Consider the following 20,257-nt stretch of genomic DNA (forward strand, 5'->3'; position numbering starts at 1 on the left):
CAGGACGAAATGACAGGCAAAGAGCTAATGCAGTTTTTAACATGGATATAGTAGGTACTTCAGGCATTTATCAGATACACACACACATTTTGGGGCTTATATCCGAATCTCATGTGTGAAATTATGATGTCTGTGCATACTTAATGCGTCTTACATTGTACAGAAGGGTTTGTGAGTCCAAGACTAACAGCCAGATGGCTTTTGCCAGTGTATTATGATATTACTCTGAGGAAGAGCGAAAGGAGAGGTTAAAATATGATGGCTTCCTGCAGCAGGACTTGTTCTAATTTCTTTTACATTCTTAACATTTGTAGTGGATCTTTTGCTATGTCATCTTAGGCTTGTACTTAAATCTAAAGACTTTCTTGTGTCTAATTTAGATATTTTTAAAGTCCCTATCTATTCAAGTATAACAATTCAAAAATATACATTTGTAAAGCACCAGCCAGGTAAGCTGAGATGACTGTAACTTGAAGAATAGTTTTTAGTCTAAGCAAAATACACATGAATGTACCTGATCCTGTAGAGGTGGGAACAAGAGGTTTATGAACAGTATAGTGATGTAAGGTGGTTTTCTTCAAAGCTGCTGTTGAAACGTAACAGAAACACACCTCAGGACTCTGTGTTCATACATTAGCTGTGGACTCCAAACACCATCACCTACCTCCCTTTTACCATTTCCTAGATGTAAGTTTCCCTGCCTGCGCCTTCCTGCTCACAGAGGTGTAGCGCTGCCGTTCATAGCACTGTGTCTCAATGTCTGCTCGTGGTGTTTTCTTGCCTTTGCTTTTTTGTTGCTCGTTTGCCTCCTGTTCCTCAGGTTTGTGTTTTTGCTTGCTTAAGCCTTTAACGCTTTCACAGAAAGTTAGGGTACAAGGTAAAGGGAAAATTAGTTTTGCCACTTCTTTTAATTGTTTGTGAAAGATAGAGGAGTGTTTCAGCATCTCATCAGTGTTACCTTGTTGCTGCTCTTGGGCCTTAATCACTAGAAGAACTTTCCTATGAGAGGGTTTCTCTAGACTTGTTCTTTTTCCTGGTGCTCACGCTGGTTTCATTCTGGCAGGCTTGACTTATTGCTGGTTTTGTACTTCAATGCTATAGTAAAAGGGAGTGTCAAAAGCACATGAAAGGATGCAAAAAAGTTACAAAATTAAACTCCAAATCCTACATCAAACTGATAGAAGTATTTTCTGTTCTTTGATTTCCCACCCACCACTTCTTTGCCCTTATCGCAGAAACGTTAGACACGAGCTTGAAACTCCTCTGTTTCTTGTACTGTTATATATGTAAACTGTTGGAATTTATTTTAGATCAATTTCAGCTGGAGCTAACAAGAGCCCGCCATCAACTCCTTCCTTCTATATTGCAGGCCCACTCCCCGATGGATGGGAACAAGCTATGACCCAGGATGGAGAAATTTACTACATAAACCATAAGAACAAGACCACATCTTGGCTAGACCCAAGGCTTGACCCACGCTTTGGTAAAAGTTCATCTCACTTTAGAATTTTTGAGTCGCTTCAGTTCACTCAGCTTTAATTTTGCAGGCATATTTTGAACACTTATAGTAGCAGTATTAAAATACATTTTGATTTGAATTATGGAGACCTTATTTAAAAAAATATTAAAAAGGATTAACATATATCCTTTAGCAGTTTATGTCCAAAGTGCTAAGGTTGATATTTTGTCACACAATCCAAACAGTTCCCAAAATTGGTGGCATTCAGAAATTACTAGAGATGGTTTCAGCCAAGCTCACTCTTCCATTTGAAACTGCAAAAATTTACCACAGAAGAATTTTTAATTCCCAAACAAATATTTACTTTCCTTTGTGTGATCTTAAAGAGGGCATTGTCAAATAATAACGATTTCTGCTGTTCGAACACACTTGAAACATATACCAGCTTATAATTCCAGCTTGTCACAGTGATGATCATGACAAAACTTTCTGTTTTAAACGATATGGAGAGAAATTGTTAGTTTTGTTGTTTCTACTTTAATAATCTTTTTATGGTGTAAAAACTCTAATATTGGAGAACAGAAGTAGTAAATTAGGGATCACAAGATCTAGATGTAAAAATTTAACAAAATAGGACTGTTAACACATTTTATGTAATGGTTTTGATCTATATGAAGAGCAGAGCTGCAAACATTTCAATAAAATATTGGTGCTGATGACTCTGAATAGCGATAGCATGTAATGTTAAGAGACTCTAAACTGGTGTCTTAGTGATTGTTCTGTTGTATTTAAGTTGGTGTCACAACTTTAGGTTGTATAAAGCCGTGAGCTAATAAAGCCTTATTAGCTGTATTAATTTGCCCTTGAATTGTTTTCCCAACAACTTACTACTTTCAACTTCTTTGGATTTTAGTTGTTTTTCCAGAGCGATGGAAAAAACAGTAGAGGTAAAAAAAAAAAAAAAAAGAAGAGATCGTTGTGGTTTTCAGGCTTTAGTTTTGGACTCGGTGCAACTAAATGAAAACAGTGTGCAGATCACTGAGTAGGTCAGGCTGAGGGGATACAAAGCCTTTGAAGCTTTACGGGGGTTGACCTAACAACAACTGTGGGCCCCTTTTGGGAGAGGCATTAACTCCATGAATGCCATATAAACACAGAGCTGCAAAACTCAACAGTCGCTGTTCCGGTTTGTTTTTCTGAAATGGCTGTTAGAAATTTCAGCATTTTTGTTCTGTAGGCCTGAGTGCTTACTTTAAACATCCGTTTGCTCTTGTGGAGAGCACCAGATTGTCACAGTTTGTTTATAAACTGCTCACCAGTGTGTAGACAGGTTGAACCACTACGCAACTTGAGCCCAGAGGTGGGGCGTATATGAAAGGTTGTCAGCTTTGGCGGATGTCCATGCTGGCTTTAACATCAGCCAGAGCTGCAGGAGGAGCGTGTGCGTAATCTGCACCTTCACAATTAGTAACACGTGAATAAGGCTGTAAAGGAAGCAGTCATTTTGAAAATCCATGTTGCCTTTTGCAGTTAAAAGAGGCAGGTCGATTACATTTACTGAAGTAATTTTGCAGGGTATGTATTTTTCTTTTCACTTTATAGTTTCCAATGACAAGCTGGACATAAAAAGGAGTGTGGAAAAGGCTTTCACTGACAGAGATGAATGTTGTTCCTCGGAGCTATTTTGTACTCCTGCAATTAGTATAGTCTACAGTAAGGGCAAAAGCTACTTGTCTTGTGCATACTGTAATCCCATCACATGTTAAGGCTGTGCAGTTAAATTGAAAGAAGTTAGAAGTGTCCAAAAGACTGCATAAGGATTTCTTGCTGCATAGCTTCCCTTTTTGGGCCCACTGCGTATGTGTATCCCAGACAGGCTTGAGTACATGCCAAGGATCTTTATTTTGTGGTCGGACTTTTAATCTGTTCCAGACCTTTTCAGTCAAAGAGCTCAAGTGTAACTGAAAGGGGCAGGAAAGTAAAAAAAAGCATGTGGGCTCTTCTGATCTGGAGTGACGGCAAATAGAGACAAGCTGCTAGCTGCTGTTGAGCTTGAAGGAGTTTTCCTTGAAATCTTAAGTCGTATGTATTGTATTGTGGTTTATGTTTTTATCATTTGAGCCAAGAAAATACAAAATCTTATTCCTATTGCTTTCTGACTTGTGACCTCCTTAAGTCACTCCAGCAAAGAAGAAAAAAAATCTGTTTGACAGAGCTAACTTACTCAGCCTTGCATTTATTTATCATGTGGAGATCCTCAGCAAATATGTGCTGTGACCCCAAATAGCATGTGAATGACTCAGAAGTTTACCTTTCTGTGTTTAATACAGATTGAAAATCCTGTTGGGTGTTTTCCCCCCTGAGAATCACCATACTCTTTTCTATCACTGAGTTTTAATACAAGGACTTGGTTTTCACTAACACTTCCAAAAGCAATCGTAGGTGAATTCATCTTTGTAATATCAGAGTTTTTAAAAATGTTGATTACGAATGAAGGAGAAATTAATTTCTTCCTTGAAACTGCCACTTACACCAATCTGAAGAACCATTGAAAACAATAAAGCTATTGAATGGTATGTGCAAACATACTCTTCTATTCCAGTATTCAGAAACAGAAGGTTTGAAGAGTGTTTGCGCTCATTGCTTTTGAATTCCCAGCTTCCAGGGAGACAGCCCTTCTGTCTCTGTGTGTTCCTCATCAGATGGAACCTTTGTGTTCATCTTTATTTTTTTCTAGTAGCTGTGCATATACCTTTTTTTTTTTTTCAAAGTAGTGCTGGGAATTTTCCATTAATGTGGCTGAAAAAGAGAGAGAAAGGAGGATCAGTTTAAGAAATTGTTTTAGGCGGACACACCTACTCACTTACTTGGTAAGGGGAATTTGGATATTGCATTCATGCTTTTAAAGGGAAAATAAAAGAATGCAGCTAATACGGATTCTTTCTTGGAGCAGGCTTTTAAGACTAATGCATCAGATAAGAGTTCCTGTTGGAATACCTGGCTGTAGGCTGGGCCTAAAACCTGAGTGTTCCAAGCTGAAGATAAGAGCTTTGTTCCAAGACTCAGATTTAACATCTTTGAAGTCGGCTTGAGGTCTTCAGCTATGCTGAAGCCTTGTCGTGGCTCAGATGTTGATCCTCCAAGTCAATGTATTTGACTTCAGAACAGTTTTGCGTTAGAGAATTCACAAACTTTAAAATCTAGGAAAGAACTAAGTATGAAAGGGGGGTCTTCTTGTGCCAAGCACAGGCAGTCATAAAAGATGACACAGGATCTAAAGAGTGGGGATGGGAGGGGTGGTCCTTTGGCCTGTGTCAGCAGGATTCTTGTCTAGTGGAGCATCTGGTACAAACATGCTGCCCTACCTTCTCAGTGCCTTTGCAGACCTCATAGTAAGGGGCTTCAAATTACTTTTCTTTTTGATAGAAGGTTATCTTTTTGAGGTAATTGGACCGTTAGGTCGAGCTTGTGCTTTGGACTGTTGTGTCTTTTACTAGTTTCTGCTATTGCCCGTTGGTCATTATTCATAGATCCTACTGTTTTTCTTAAGCCTTCCAGCTAAGTTGTTTTCCTGATAGTCTAAGAAGGTCTGGGTAGGAAGCAGGTCAGCTTACGCATTCTGAGTTGGTGGAGTTGGTGAAGTAGACTATAAAAATAAATTTCCTTGAACAAGTTGAAGTTCAGAGGTGTTCAACTTTATTGCTGAAGTTTCCAAGAATCAGCTTTTTTATCAAATACTGTTGAAGGGATTTTAACTGTTACTTAATTTTGCAGATGATAGGACTTGTTTTTGAAATACAACTTAAAATACTCTGCCTTTTGAGGATACTTAATTTGTTAAATTTGAAGATGGGATGGTGAACTTGAAGTGGAAAAATACCGGAAACCGTCAGTTGATTTCTCTGTCTCTGTTGGGTTAATGTAAGTCTTGTGTTTAAATTCTAGTACTCCGTTAGAGTAGTCAGACAAGTCTGTCTGCAGAAGTTGCAGTAAAACAAGATTCTGTTTCTGTTTTCTTGTTGTTTTATTCCGGATTTCAGTTTTATAGCCCTGTTACTAGTGATCATACCGGTGTTAAACACGCCTAGTCTTTCTTTCCGTTCTTTCAAACGCTGGCGCTGCTGTATGGGGTATGATGCAAAAGATGTGACCTCAGCTTAAAATAATTGCTATGACTTTATCACTCCCACTTAGAGATGATGTTGATTTTTCTTTAAGTTCTGAATGGATTTGGGGTGAGGGTGATGCCGAGACAGTGTTTAGTATCATTATGGAAAGCGCCACAGGGGATCTGTGTACAGTAGCTGCTTGAACTACACGGGTAGGAAAAGGAATAAAAGGGGTAACAGTAGGAGTATAGAGAATGCACATCAGGATTTTCTGCTATCTTTTTTTTTTGTAATGTAAAAACATTATACCTTTGAAAGAATGAAAAGGGCTTGTTCAGAAATACTGAAGTAAAATGCACGTGTAGATTTCACTGAAACATTTATCATTTCCATTAAAAAATCAAAAACCAACTACATGACAAACTTGAAATGAACTTAAATGCTTAAGCTTCGGAGTATCTGCTAATTTTTAAGGATCAGAAGTGAAAGAAATATTCTACAGCGTTGCTTTCTTATCCCTTACCTGTTTAGCACTTTGTTTAATACGCATTTCTTCAAATTAGTTTGTAGAAGCCTTGCCAGAGGCAGATTTGGGGTCAAGATAGAACTAGAACCCTAGACTGGAAAACCTCTTTGGCCATTGTGTGGTAAAAAAAAAAAAAAATTTTAAAAAATCTCAGACCTTATGTCTAGTCACAGTGGTGTTTCAGATCTTGACGTTCCAGATCTGTCTTCCATTTTTGCACGAAAGCAGAACATAAGCCACAGTTGTTTGATCTGCAAATGCAATGGCACGTCCTCTTTACGTGCTCTCTAAAACAAACTGCATTTGACTCATCCGAAAGGTCTGTTGGCATAAGAGTTTTCACTTTCCTGTCTCTATTCTTCCAGAACTATTACAGGAAATCACTTAGGCTGGGAAAAAGACTTCTGTATTTCTATTTTGATACAGAATTTCACTGAACCGATGACTTGTCAAAGTGAACTTGTTGCGAATCTGCAGAGGCAGATGAAATCTCACTGGTAAGCATCCCTTTCTAACTGGGGATGCTGCCCAAATTAAATCTTGTTTTGTTCAAAAGCAGGATGTATTTACATCTCCTTGCTGAACAGGGTTCACCAAAGAAACCATGAAATCTGTCCACAAGTATTGTGCAACAATGCAGTTATCTAGTTCATGTAGAATATTTGTATACTATAAAAAAGGGAGAAAACCCCCACGCTTACTAAGGATTTGTCAGGACAATAGATTTAAGTAAGTTTATACCTATTTTAGGTTTTGTTTTCTTTACAGAATAATTCAATCCTGTTTGAAAAAGATTTGTTGGTAATGGTGTCTTCATGCCAGTAAAAATCATGCGTATTTCTGGTGCTGTGCTAGAACAGCTGTGTCAGTGAAAGAGAGCTGCACGCCTAACAGGGCCGTTTTTTCCATCATACACTTTTAACACCACAGTTTGCATGTCCGTGTTAGTGATCACAGCTATGTTAAAAATTGAAAGTGTGTTGTTTTGAACATGTCATTCATTATCTGTAATCTAAACATATATGTATACACACACACAGTAATTACATACTCTATATCTAATCATATATAATCTAAAATTCAAATAAGCGTCAGCTTTTTTCCTTCTTGAATTCGACCGTGTTGAAACATGATTTGTATTTCTTATATATGGAAAACAATTTTGCCCTATTTCTTGACAGAATACTGTTGATTTTTTTTTCTTTACAGTCACTTTTACTAGGTGTTGTGATTCCTGTTTAATTGTTTCTAATGGGCTTACAACAGAGATTAAAGAAAAGATGCAGATGTGCACATGCATTTACACAGGATTTGCTCCCCCCTCAAATAAAATGAAGTAACCTACATTTAAAAATATTTTTTTAATAAGAAATTGATTGGGTTTTGGCCTAATTTAGTACAGGAAGTATTATGTGGTGATTAAGCAGCAAAACTGTTCGCAGCTAATACCCTTATGTGGGCTCTTTGCTGATTAAACTTTGGTCTAAAATACGAACTAGTTTTGGTTAAATATATTTTGCCAGATATTCAGTGGACAGACATGGAGCCTTGATGAGCTCATAGTCCTGCCCTTTCTGTAGTCTTCAGTGTTTCATACATACAGTTTAAACTTAGATGACATTAGTTGAGGTTTCTTCTCATAATCTGTCCCATGGAGCGTCTCCTACATAGTTCTGCTGTAGAACTAATGTTTACACTATCAGTTCTGTTCTGTATGAAAATCTAAAAACCAGGTCAAATGTTTTAGAAATTGCTTAGACTTCCTCATTGCTTTTTAAAGAATTGAAAATGTTTTGGTTTTTATATATATCACTGAGCAGAAGTTTTTTATTTACTCTGCTGCTGAATTTCATTTATATTTGCTTTTCTGGCTGGTCAGAATATTTCCATTCTTCTGAAACTGGTGTACACTGAGTTCAAGGACTTTATAAATATTGCTGTTGACTTCTGTGGGGGAAAAAAAGTTAGATCTATGAATAACTGCAACAGCATTTTATTCCATTTTAGTTTCCAGTGTGCTAAGAGTCTGTCTGTAGATTATTAGAATCTTAGTGGAGATCAGTTAATCCAGCTGTTGCACCTCTGCATTTTAGGATACAGAAAGACATTTTAAAAGAATGGCAGCTTTATTAAAGAAAACCATTTAAATTAATATATATTGTTTTAATCAGCAGGTGACATAGTGATAGAAGCTCAAGAAGAAAAATAGAAATGTCACTTGAATACAAGTAATTCATAAATGCAGAGTAATCAACCTGTAGTTTGGACATGCTTCTGTAATAGTATTTTCGTCGGATACATCTGGTTTTAACCAGGAGTCCAGCTCAGGAGTGTGTGAATATTACTCTTTACATGACTAAGACACTAAGATTTGTTTGTACACTTTAAGGCAGCAAAATGAGCTTGGAGAACAGTCTATTTCAGGTTTCCCCCTTACTCTAACCTCTAGGATACTCAGATTAATCCGAGACTGAAAACAAGGGAATATTTTATCATGCTAGTATTTAGGCTGTTCTGTTTTATGACAGCAGCACTATGAAACTGCAACTGGGATTTCCTTAAAGTAACACAGCAATGCATTATAAAGAATGCAGTCCAGAAAACACGGCTCGTATCCTGATTAAACAACAAATTGTTGTACCAAGTCTCTCTAAAAAAGCCACTTGGAACAAGTTTTTATTACTTCCGAGACTCATTCTTCCAAATCCTGCTGTTTTTTTTTTTTTTTTTATTCACAGCTCCTTTCAACTTAATCAAAGGGGATTTTTGCCTTTGTTGCAATGCTGCAAACTAGCACCATTCAAAAATCTCGCCGTAGCCAAAAATGATGCACAAAACCTGTCTAGTTTCCAAATGAAGCTGAGGTGGACAAGTACTCTTTCAGTTCCCTCAGTGGAAACATTGATTCTTATTGTTAAGAACAGTAAGTTATGGTATGCTCAGATCCAGAGCTGCTTTGTCGTTTGTTCAAATAAATATCATCTTTAAATTTGCCAATGAAAATTAGTTTTCGTTTTGAAGGGTAAAATTACAAATACAAAAGAAAACCCATCAAACATTCAGCTGTGTGTGTTAATCATTAAGGGTGTTCCACAGCAGTCTTTGGTAGGGGAAAGGTACTGTGTTGCTGCAAACTGCCGGTGCCCTGGGAGGTGTGATTTAAATTGGTGTAGGATCTTGGGAGAGGATTAGCCTTTTATGTTTGAGTTGTTAACTATCTGCTGGCCTTTTCTCTCAGTGAGTAATTGTTTTCTCTCAATGGTAATTGTTTCTCTCTCTCGTTTTTGGTTGGTGTGTGTGGGGGTTTCTTCTATTTTTTTTTCCATTGAGGGTGTAGACAGCAATCTAAAATTTTTCAGTAACTATCAAGCATTACCTGCTACAGTACGGAACAGGCATTTTGTTCTTGAGTGGGGACAGCAGAACTTTCAGTGTATAACATTTGAAGACCACTAATTCTCTCAGAAGTATATTGCAGCTACTACAATCGACTGTATTCTGCAGATTGTGAAGCTAAGCCATATTACAGGATGACAATATCTTTTTCATTGTCTTAGGTTGCCCTGTTTTTTAACTTGTCTGCCCCTCCTCCTCCTCCTCCCCCCTCAAAACCTGCCCTTCTAGAAACAAAGACTTGTTTGTTCCTTCTCTGCCTGTGAGGTCTTTGCAGCCTCCAGTGTGTGGGTGCAGAGCCCCTGTTCAAATGCCTCCCATAGCCATGGAAGGTAAGGAACAGGGTGCATTAGAACAGGGATAAGTCCTAACTCTAACAGATAAATTAAGCTCTTTACCTTTGAATTTGAAGTACTTAACCAAAACAAACAAACAAAACCCAAACCAAGAACAAAAAAACCCCACCTATAAAAATCTCTGTTTTTTCCTGTCACTTGAAACAAGATGTGTTTCCCTATTTTCCTTAAATACTGTGTTGGAAATTACTGAAAATTACATTCTTCTTTCTTGTTCCCTGGAAGATAGCACACTTGCGTGATCAGCCAAGATGACTGAAAAAACGTTCAAGGTTATTACTGTTGGGTTTTTCCCACTTGGGTGTGTTAAATCAGTAAAGTTCTGTACACAGGATCTTCTTTTAATGTGTAAACTTTTAGCTGAAATTCACTAAAAATAGTTCCCTTACGTGAAATAATAAAATGCTGAGAAAAATCCATTTAATGGATACCTGAATTAAGAATTTAGAAACCAAATTTTTAGGTTTGGTTTCTGAAGAGTTACCAAATGATATAATTTAATTTCCCCCTGATATTTATGTGTAAATATACACTGAAGTCTCAATATCTTACGACATTCCTGTTTTAGATACAGTTCTAGTTTAAAACATTACTTTCAAAATGGACATCAGAAGGCATTTCAGAGATCGAGGATGAGGATAAAATGAAAAACATCAGATAAAAACATGGTTTTTTTCTTACAGTTTTAATTGCAAAGTCAGTAGATGGGAAGAATGGAGCAAACTGCGATCAGAGAGAACAGGAATAATACAAGCAGCTGTCAGAAAGATGTCAGAAAGGTATATCAAATATGAAGAATTCGGCATGACATTCTTTAGCTTTGGGTACTTAATTTTGCAAGCTAGGTAGTTTGTTTTTAACTTAAATATGCTTCTTTCAGGTGGCTGTATTTTTCTAACCTTTGTCACTCTTTATTTTCCACTGTGGTTGACCTTCCATCTTGTTTAATACCAGGAACTTCTGAAGGGTAGCACAGGCTGCTGCTTGAGTTGCAGAATTAGCTAAGGTGGTTGTTTTCCGTTGTCCCCTACTAACCCTGTTGTTGTCTGCTTTTAAGGTGAAAGAGGATAAGATAAAAAAAACAAAAGGCATGGTCCTGGTTCCAGACTTGATAGAATTCTGGGTAAAAAAGAGATGAAGGAGGGGACACGTTGCCCACTCCAGCAGTGTCGCATCTAGCTCGTCTAGAGCTGCTGGGTGGGCTGCCTTTCTGTTTGCATTACTCTCTCTAGCTTCAGCTTCGCCTTAATTGGGTAAATGCAGGTAGTCTAATTGCTGCCAGGCTTCCAGCAGAGATTGCCTGGTGGAGGTCCTGGAGCTGGTGATTGCAGTTCACTGCTCACATCCCTGATGGTGCTGTTGAAACTTTTGCTTAACAGTTTCTGGTGTCTTGGGGCACAGGAACCTTCTGGGTCTGCTCAGCAGAGGAGCAGGCTGTCTTGTCTCTTCCTGTTGCTGGGCTAGGAACCACAGCTCATGTTGCAAAGCTGGTTGGTTGGCTTATCCTCGTCACGTTCTTCCTGAAGTTCAGTTCTGATGGTCAATTGGTGCTGGATGTCTTGTGAGATCAACTTCTTTATTTTAAGCTTTAATCCACAGCATCGTCACCTTCCCACTATTTTTTTTTTTTTTTCCCCACTGAGTCAGGATGGAAGGCTGGAACGGAACCTCCAGCCCTTTGTATTCACTCTGTTGTTTCTGTGTGGTACTGGGATCCAGTTTCTGTTCCTACTTCACCTGTTCACATACCTTTACAGTTTTATTTGTGATCATATGTATGAAGCTCTCTCTCAAGTAACTACATAAAGGATTATTTCAAATTACTTAAAGGTATTTGACACTTCATTTGGCTTGACTTATGAAAATGTGACCAACCTGTTCATGAGACTGTTGACTCTATGCTGGACCTCTGGAATAGTTGAAAGGGTAGACTAGAGAGTTGAGTCTGCAACTGGTTTTGGCTCTTTTTTTTTTTCTTTTCTGTTCTCACTCCAGTGAGCATATGGCACTTCATGTGTTACTTCTCAATGGAAAGATGAGCTGTGGCAAGGGGAAAAGAGAGCAAGACTGTGAACCACAGCTGTTTTTTACTCCTATTACGAGATAAATATATTTAGGCTTTCTTGGAACAGAAGAAATGCAGTACTATACCTTAAGTTGAACACTCAAAAGACAGTGGAGTCTGGAGGGCTTTTCAGAGAAAAGATGATACTGATCCTTTATGAGATAATTCTCCTTTCTTACGATAGTTAGAAGTGTTCCAGAAATCCTCTCTATATGATGAAAACATTAATTCAAACTAAAACAACAGATGGTTTTCTTTGCATGAGATCAGCCTGTCATCCTGAAAGAAGCTCACTCCCTTTTTCTGTCTTAGTTCCCGTAAACCATAATCTTCATTCCCAGAAAAAACGAAACAAAACCAAACCAACACCAAACCAAAAAACCCCCACCAAACCAAAAAACCCTTCCGTGCTCCCATTACTGCTTCAGCAAATGCATTCTGCAGCCCGTTGTGAACATTAACAGAATCGGGCTGTTACAGACAAGATGAAGAGCTGATTCCAAAACTGAAAGCCCCTGAAAATAGTGCTTTTGTAATACGTTCAGCCTTTGCTAGCCTTCAGTTTGACTATGGGAACTGGCCGCATGTGGGGGAAAAATCAGGCCAGTCAAGTAGACGCATCCAAGTTGTGCATTCTTTTATAAAATTAAATGGTCTTCGGTCTTGCTTTTATGGGGGAAGGGAAGATGGGTTCTCATTGTGTATTAAGCGTACAGGACAACACTTTTTCTTCTCCGTACGCCAGAAGAGATGTATCACACACTTCTGAGGGGTAACGCTAGCAAAATGTTTCCTGTGTTGATGGTAGTATTTTTGGCTATGTAATTCTTCTGCCATTTCTGTACTATCTTTAATTTTGCATGTCAAGGTGCCCTAAATGGAGTCTGTAACACTCAAAACTTGATCTGACAAGGATGTGAATGATTTTTGCATGACCTGCACCACACTGGGAAGAATGGCAGCTTTTAAGCAAGTGTAGTTTGGTGTAAGTGAGAGGATCTGTTCTGGCATTCTGTGTGTTCTTGACTTTAATGATTCTAAGATTTCACATGAATAAGGAGAGTGATTTTGTATTATTTGTGTCTAAATTGAGAATAGTTCATTAGGAAGAAGAGAGAGAGATCCTTCTAAGTAAACTTGAAATATTTTACTACCACATTTGAATTTTTCATCACTTACACATTTAACTGTTTTCAGAAGCTTTTAGAACAAGTATGTTCTTTTAAACATGAGACTTGCACTAATTTCACAGGAATAACACGTGAGCACATATTTCACATTGAACATCAGTGTAGCTGCATGTCTTGTACTGTCATGGCTTGTAACTTTAGTTTTTAATATATGCCTTCTAGGGATAATACTTCCCTTGCATGTATTTGTTTGGATTTCATTTTAAAATGTAAATTGTTTTGGTTCCTTAGCCATGAATCAGCGAATCAGCCAAAGTGCTCCGGTGAAACAGCCACCTCCTCTGGCTCCTCAGAGTCCCCAGGGTGGTGTGATGGGTGGGAGCAGCTCCAATCAGCAACAACAGATGAGACTTCAGCAGCTACAGATGGAGAAGGAAAGGCTGAGACTGAAGCATCAAGAACTGCTTCGGCAGGTGAGGCCACAGGTTAGACACCTACTTCCACTATTTCTTTTGTATGTTCTGTTTTGTTTTGGCTGCGTTGTTGTTTCAGTGAGGCTAAAGACCAGTGACTGTACAAAAAGCTGTGAGATCTAAAAAGGTCTGAACTCATTCTGTTACTGATACCAGCTTGGTAGCGCAAGCATCTGACTTACCAGACTGAAGGGTTTTGCTTTCCTCCCTCATTCCTCTCTCTAACAAAACTCTCACAGAACAAGCTTCTTTACTATTAGGATGACATCATGGACTACTGATCTGATTGGATATTCCTCTTGAGAATGTATTTCATACTCACTGAGTTCTGAGTCATGCAAAAAGGCAACAAGTTTTTTCCCACAGCTCCCCACAGTTCTCCCTTTTAAGTGGAGGAGAGTCTTTCACTTTCAGAACCTGCTGCAGTCTGTAGAATTTCGGAGTACTTTTAAAGTTTGTGTAAGATATGTTGAGGAGACCCTTCTTGCTAAAATCTTATCTGTTAAACAGTGGACAGTGGAGTGGAGCATGGAACAGTGAAATCACTCATGCTGCATTTTGAATCTGTGGTTTTCTTATGCTGAAGAATTTCGGACTTCATAATAAGGCTGCAATGACTTTCAGTATTTTTCTACTGTATGAGTATAGCTGTAGGAAAAGTTAAAAGGGTAGGACTGGACATTGAAATCTCTGGATTTTGAATTTGGGCTTGTCTTCCTTTTGACTCTCAGCCTTCTGCTTCAGTTTTCCATCTGAATGTTTTAAGAGTTGCTACCATCTGTGCTAGATACTTAGGATGTTCTTTGGGGTTTTGGCACTGCCAGAGAAAGCACTAATCTTTTCTTTGAGGAAAACCTTCTAAAATCTTACCCTGTTCCCTTTTCACTTTGGGTGATGGGTCTCGTATCAGGAGAGAATAATATCTTAATGTCCTCAAAGACAGCTTTTCTCTTTCTTCATCACCTGCAGTATTCTGTCCTGAAATCTGACTCACGTTATCCCCTTTGTAGTCAAGGCCTGTTTTGTAGGAATCTTCGGCATCTCTTGGTGTAAGATGGGTCATCTTTACAGCCATTACTTTTTTATAGTACTCTAGGTAAGAATACATTGCGAAGGTGGCATCAGGACTTTCTCTCTGCTTAAGCACCTGGGCTTCTGCTGTTTCTGCTTTGCAATTAATCCACCAACAAACATTTTTTCCCCTGTGCTAGCATGCTTCTAGGTAGGCCTTCTAATTGTCTTCTTGCCTCAGTTGTCATTGAGAGCCTGACTAACTTTGGACCAGGTGACAGCCACCTCCCCTCACGTTGGTCTCCCTGGTCGTTAAGCTTATTTGTCAAATACGCATCCGTGGTAAATCTGTGAGTTTTGTTTCACTGTGTCGTGATTTTCATAGTTTTTAACTCCCTTATCCTGTCTCATCTGGCCTGTCTTGGGGGCTTGATACTACAAGATGGTGTTTATAAGACAGCCTGCATAGGCAAACCATGCAGCTAAAGTAATTTTTATCCATCTTATTTTTACTCTTAGGCATTGCGGAATATCAATCCCAGCACAGCAAATTCTCCAAAACATCAGGTAGGCTCTTAACTGATGTTTCAGCATAATTAGAAAATTGAAAGCATTAAATTAGGCTAGCAGGGGATCTTTTTGCTACGTGAAGGCATTCTAAAAAGAAAAATAAAAACCCCAAAGCTCTGCCATACACATTTCTGAACCTCTTCTCTGGTCACGACCCTAACGTTTTTAAGAGTGCTGCATTACTACAACTTTATATCAATATTTAGAAGCAAGGGAGGAATTCATTGCACGTTTTTCTGCACTGAAAGCAACCTTCTTGTTTAGCATTCTTGAGGATAGTGCTGTTCCAGTCCTGATGTCATCGAGAGGTGTATTTAAAGCAAACCTCCTGTTATAGCTAAGGTAGTAGTTTGTGACTTTTCAGTAGTGTTCATATGAATGTTCTTATCAATTTGTTTAAACACTTATGATCTTAAAGAATGATATCTGTAATGAGTTAATTAAAAGTCACTGGAAATATTTATGATTTTTAAGCATGTACAGTGTAACAGAAATATTTAATAGATTAGACCAGCTAAATATTTGCTATGGGGATTTAATATGTAATTATTCCATTTAAGAGGTTTCTGCACAGGTAGATTTTTTGTATAGGAAATGACAATTCTGAAAAACCTTCCAAGCTAAGACCAAAAAAAAAATTGGTCGAAGCGTGAAGCGTCATAAACAGTTCAATGCAGACTTCTTTTAGGCTTTTCAGAAAGTTGATTATGGAACGAATCTCCGAAAGGATGGATTTATGGATATATTCAGAAAGTTTCTTGCTTACTATTGCTAACAGTATTCTTCATCTACCAGCTCTTATGACAGTATTTATATTGGCTTGTATTGTACTTTAATTTTTCTAAAAAAACCCACGATACACACTAGGCAATTAAAACAGAATAAAAGGAAGTGTCGTGTTTGGAAGCCATGAGTGCTGGTGTACTATTGCATTCTGAAGATTATGGCAAAATGCGTGTGTTACTAATTCTCCAGAGAAGGTCGTCTTCAAAAGAGGAACCTCAGACCTTAGAAACAGCACTCCCATCCTGGAAAAAATACTTTATTGTTTTGCAATATCAGTGCAGCTCTAAAACTGAAGCATTTTAATTGAGATGTAATAATTTGATTCATTTACAGAGCACTAACCACATAATGATCTTGTCGATCAATATTAGATCCTATTATGGAGGAGAAAAAAATTCCTTCGGAATTGCTGGTATACGAGGGAATGAACAGCGAAGCACACTCCTCCACAGCAGCTGGAAACACCTTATCTTCTGCCATAATTAGGTCATTCAGAAGGGATGTTTTTCTTACTCATGGCCACGGTGTTTTCTGGTATGCCTGAAGCCTTGTCATCAGTTGTTCGCTGTTCCACAGTAACTTTTTCCTTTGGCCAACTCCGAAATATGCAGCAAATGAAGAACTTTGGGATCACTTTCATACTTAGTAACATGAGATTTTTGGAACTTCCTGAAATTCAGTCCCCAAAACACGAAAAAGCTGCAAAAAGTTAAATGAACCCTATTGATAATTCATTAAATATGTACGTAGTAGTCACTCTGCTTTGTTTGGGATGGGAACTGATGAAAGGATTTATGCAAAAATCAGGATTCCTGTTCCATTTAAACTGGCTTTCTACCAGGCTCACCTGTATACTCACCTGCCTGGGGTCAGTTTTATTACTCTGCACTTGCTGATGAGTCAAGCTGTATTCGAGTGGTCTGGAGGATAGAACGGTAGTCAGTTGTGTAACTTGAAAGTTCTGTAATAATAAATTATTCATGTTGTATCATCTAAATGTATTTTTTGTGTTTTCACGTGTCATGTCAGTAATGTAGTGAGCAGCCACATGTGGAAGAAGGTGCTTAGAGAACTGCTGCTGGAAATTGTTCTCTAAATGCTGCTTGAGGCCTTGTGCAATAAAGGCAAATGTTGTCTGCCTTCTGCAATGGTGCTATTATTGAAATCCCAATCTATTTATCCTCTCAGGTCATAGTCAGTCTAGTGGATCTGTGAAAAGTCTGTAGGAAGAACAAACATTTCTTCAGTCAACTTTTTCTTTTTGACTGGTCCGTCCTTTGTGAATAAAATTAATGAAGTTAAAGAAATTATCTGCTTTCATGGTGATAAAGCTGTGCTTGGTGGAAGAGTAATAGCTTCTCTTGCTAAAGCTTAGATGTTCTTTTAGGGAATACTGAAAGTCTTCATATATTCAGTGTTCTCAATTCTGGGAAGACTGTTTTAGACAGGGATTGTCAAGGTCGTCCATTTGTGAAGAAATTACATGACACCAGCATTCTTGAAGCTTGCCTCTAATGAAGTATCTTTTTTACGTGGATTAAAAAAACCCTGAGAAATGTTCCTTAACTTTTAACTGGATCTCTGAACTTTCCTTAATCACAGAATCCAGTAGTTTGGAAGGGACTGGTAGAGGTCATCAAGTCCAACATCCTACATCCTGCCCAACCTCCTCTTCCTTCTTGACATTTTCATCCATGTGATGTGGATACAGTGCCATGGTTGTATTGATATCTTTGTCGGGTTTTGGGGGTTTTTTTTGGTAGCGAGTGAACCTTGCCAGTTTTTATTTCTCTGCCATGATACTGTAGTATCCTGTAGTGACACTATCACATGGAGAGGCCTTAGCACTTAAATACCTCCTGAAAAAAACTAAACGATTGCTCAGCTTCATCTTTTGTGGCGAGTACTGTAAAAGAGTCTTCTTGTTTGAATGAGGGTGTATTTTATAACAATTCTAAAAACGTCCAAGTCAAAGTTATTTGAAGCAAAAATTACAACTTCCATATTTACTGTCTGTAAACAAGAGCTGTTGATAAATCCAGGGAATTTAAAAACACTCAAGCATCTGTCCAGTTACTTACACTCATCATCATCAGTTATCCGTGAGCACCTTAAAGATGCCTACCTGTCTTAGTTAAGAGATGAGTGACTTGACTTTCTCACCATCACCAGTAGCTCTCCTTCCATTTTCCTGCAATCGGCATCCGCTTGCCAACAATGTCTCACCCACAGCAGATGTCAGTCAGCTTTTGTATAAATCACAAAATTGGCTAGACATCAGGTAACAGATTTCTTGCCTTCCAGTATATGATGAAAAGCGATTGAGGCAAATAATTCTGAGGAAGCGATGGCATTATTCGGGGGTGTTGTGCAGACTAATTTCTTGTGCTAAGACTGGAAGATTTCTTATTTGTCTGCTGCTAATAGTAGGGTGTTTGCTAGTAAGAGCAGCACGCTACTCAGCCGTTTACAGGATAGGTTCCTGCATACATACTTACTCAATCCGTGTCTGCTGCTTGTTCCTAGCACTGAACGGAGATCCCTCTCAGCACCAGACAGAGCCCTGCTTCTTGACTACTCTGCCCAGCTGTGCTTTCCAGCTTACCTTTCTGTTAGTTCTGTGCTGCTTTCTCGGTAGTTCTGCATACCTGGAATGTGCTCGCTGTTCATTGGCTCCACTTGTTTGTCCTTTATTTTATGAAGTACCTCTCAAAATCTCTGTCCTGTTGCCCCAGACTTACTTCTTATTGACTTTTGAGTGACATTCTGGAAATTTCCCATCGCAGTGAAGAATCGGCTAATAAATATGGCCAGTATGTCGTTGTTTGCTGAACCACTTGGTTTTACTTCATTTTTTTCATATTTGCTCTTACTGCATAAAATACAAGCACTGACAGTACTGAATAGTTACTGGGTTTGAAATACTATTTCACTTCTGTGATTCCTGTGTTTTTACAAGTTCATCTTAGCTGGCGTTTGACACCTTTCATCAGCTTAGTCAAGAAGATTTCCAGTGTTCCAGGAAAGTGTTAATTTCTTAGGACACATACCATTTTCCAGTGAAAGATTTTTTTCAGTCCCTTTGCATGTACATGGCTACAAAGCTGTGCTACTGTCAGATTTGTGACATTTTCTAGAAAGGAAGGAAGGCAGGCATCATTTAAAAAAAAAAAAAAAAAGCAGTCTTGAATTCTGTACTCTTGAAATTCCATGATGTTAGTGAAGCTGGAAGTTTTACTGAGGGCTTAGGTTCTGGTTTGTGAATTTTTTTTTTCTCTTCTCTGTAATACATCTCAAAATAAGAAGATATACTTGTGTTCAAATCTTAGTGGGATGTTAGTGAAGCTGGAAGTTTTACTGAGGGCTTAGGTTCTGGTTTGTGAATTTTTTTTTTTCTCTTCTCTGTAATACATCTCAAAATAAGAAGATATACTTGTGTTCAAATCTTAGTGGAAATGGGGGGCAATAGTTGCTTTAGTTTCTCAGTGAATCCCAAACAGTGCTGTCCCTTGAATCTCTTGTTTCCCGTCCCCCTGCGCGTTACCTGAAGCTGACCAAGATTAACACGATCAATGACTTGTCTTGGTTTCCTCTGGGGTGTTTGTTTTGGGGTGGTGGGGGGGTTGGTGTTGGGTTTGGGTTGTTTTGGGTGGGTTTTTGTTTGGTTTGGTTTTTTTTTAAAGCAGTGATATGGTACTGAAGGCAGCCATTCGGTCTTTGAATGTGGCTTTTTTTAATCATGAAGATATGACCACAGGTATAGAAACATTTTTGAAAATTACATTTACAAGATGCGGGAAGAAAGTAACAAGATAGCTGCAGCAAATTTGTAGCAGCATTGTGTCCCTCGGTTTTAATTTGCCTTATTGCTTGATATTTGATAGCAAAAATGGTCTGTGATCTGTTTTATTCTGAAGAGATCATTGTGTGAAAAATTTTGAGGAGGGACAGTGAAGAGTCTTTCCAACAATTTTTTTTTTTCCCCATTTAGCAGTTTTGCTTCTGATCAAACTTTTTATTTTAATCAATAGTCACAAATAATACCTGAAACTTCTCATTTTGGTGGAAATAAATATTGTATCCCTCCTTTTTTTGTGTGTTTTACTCACTTGATAGCTCTTTTTACTAGTCCTGAATTTTGCTTTATTGCTCAGGGTTTAAGTTCTCTGTTAGATGTTTCTTCTGCACAAAGACCAGAAGTTGTTACTCATCTCTTACTCTCCAAAGTCAATAATAAAGTAGTACTGGAGAACTGTCGTGCAGATAAGGGAGCTGAGCCACGTGTACAATATCGTAACTTGGAGGTTCCAAGTGGGCAGAAATCAATGTTGTATATGTTTATCTTCGTTTTCTTTGAACTGCGGATACATTGTTGTCAG

General features: G+C 38.3%; 1 protein-coding gene across 1 annotated transcript in view; it reads left to right on the forward strand.

Annotated features, from left to right (window-relative positions):
* The window catches only part of YAP1 (Yes-associated protein 1), a gene marked incomplete at its 5' end in the record, with an annotated part of 84,787 nt that overhangs the window by 51,233 nt on the left and 13,297 nt on the right, over positions 1-20,257 (forward strand). Inside the window, 3 exon segments of the mRNA XM_010140020.1 lie at positions 1,370-1,483; positions 13,330-13,511; positions 15,042-15,089. Of these exon segments, the coding sequence (XP_010138322.1) occupies positions 1,370-1,483; positions 13,330-13,511; positions 15,042-15,089 (344 nt within the window).

The sequence above is a fragment of the Buceros rhinoceros genome, unplaced genomic scaffold, assembly GCF_000710305.1.
Source record: "Buceros rhinoceros silvestris isolate BGI_N320 unplaced genomic scaffold, ASM71030v1 scaffold1440, whole genome shotgun sequence".
Classification (NCBI taxonomy): domain Eukaryota; kingdom Metazoa; phylum Chordata; class Aves; order Bucerotiformes; family Bucerotidae; genus Buceros; species Buceros rhinoceros.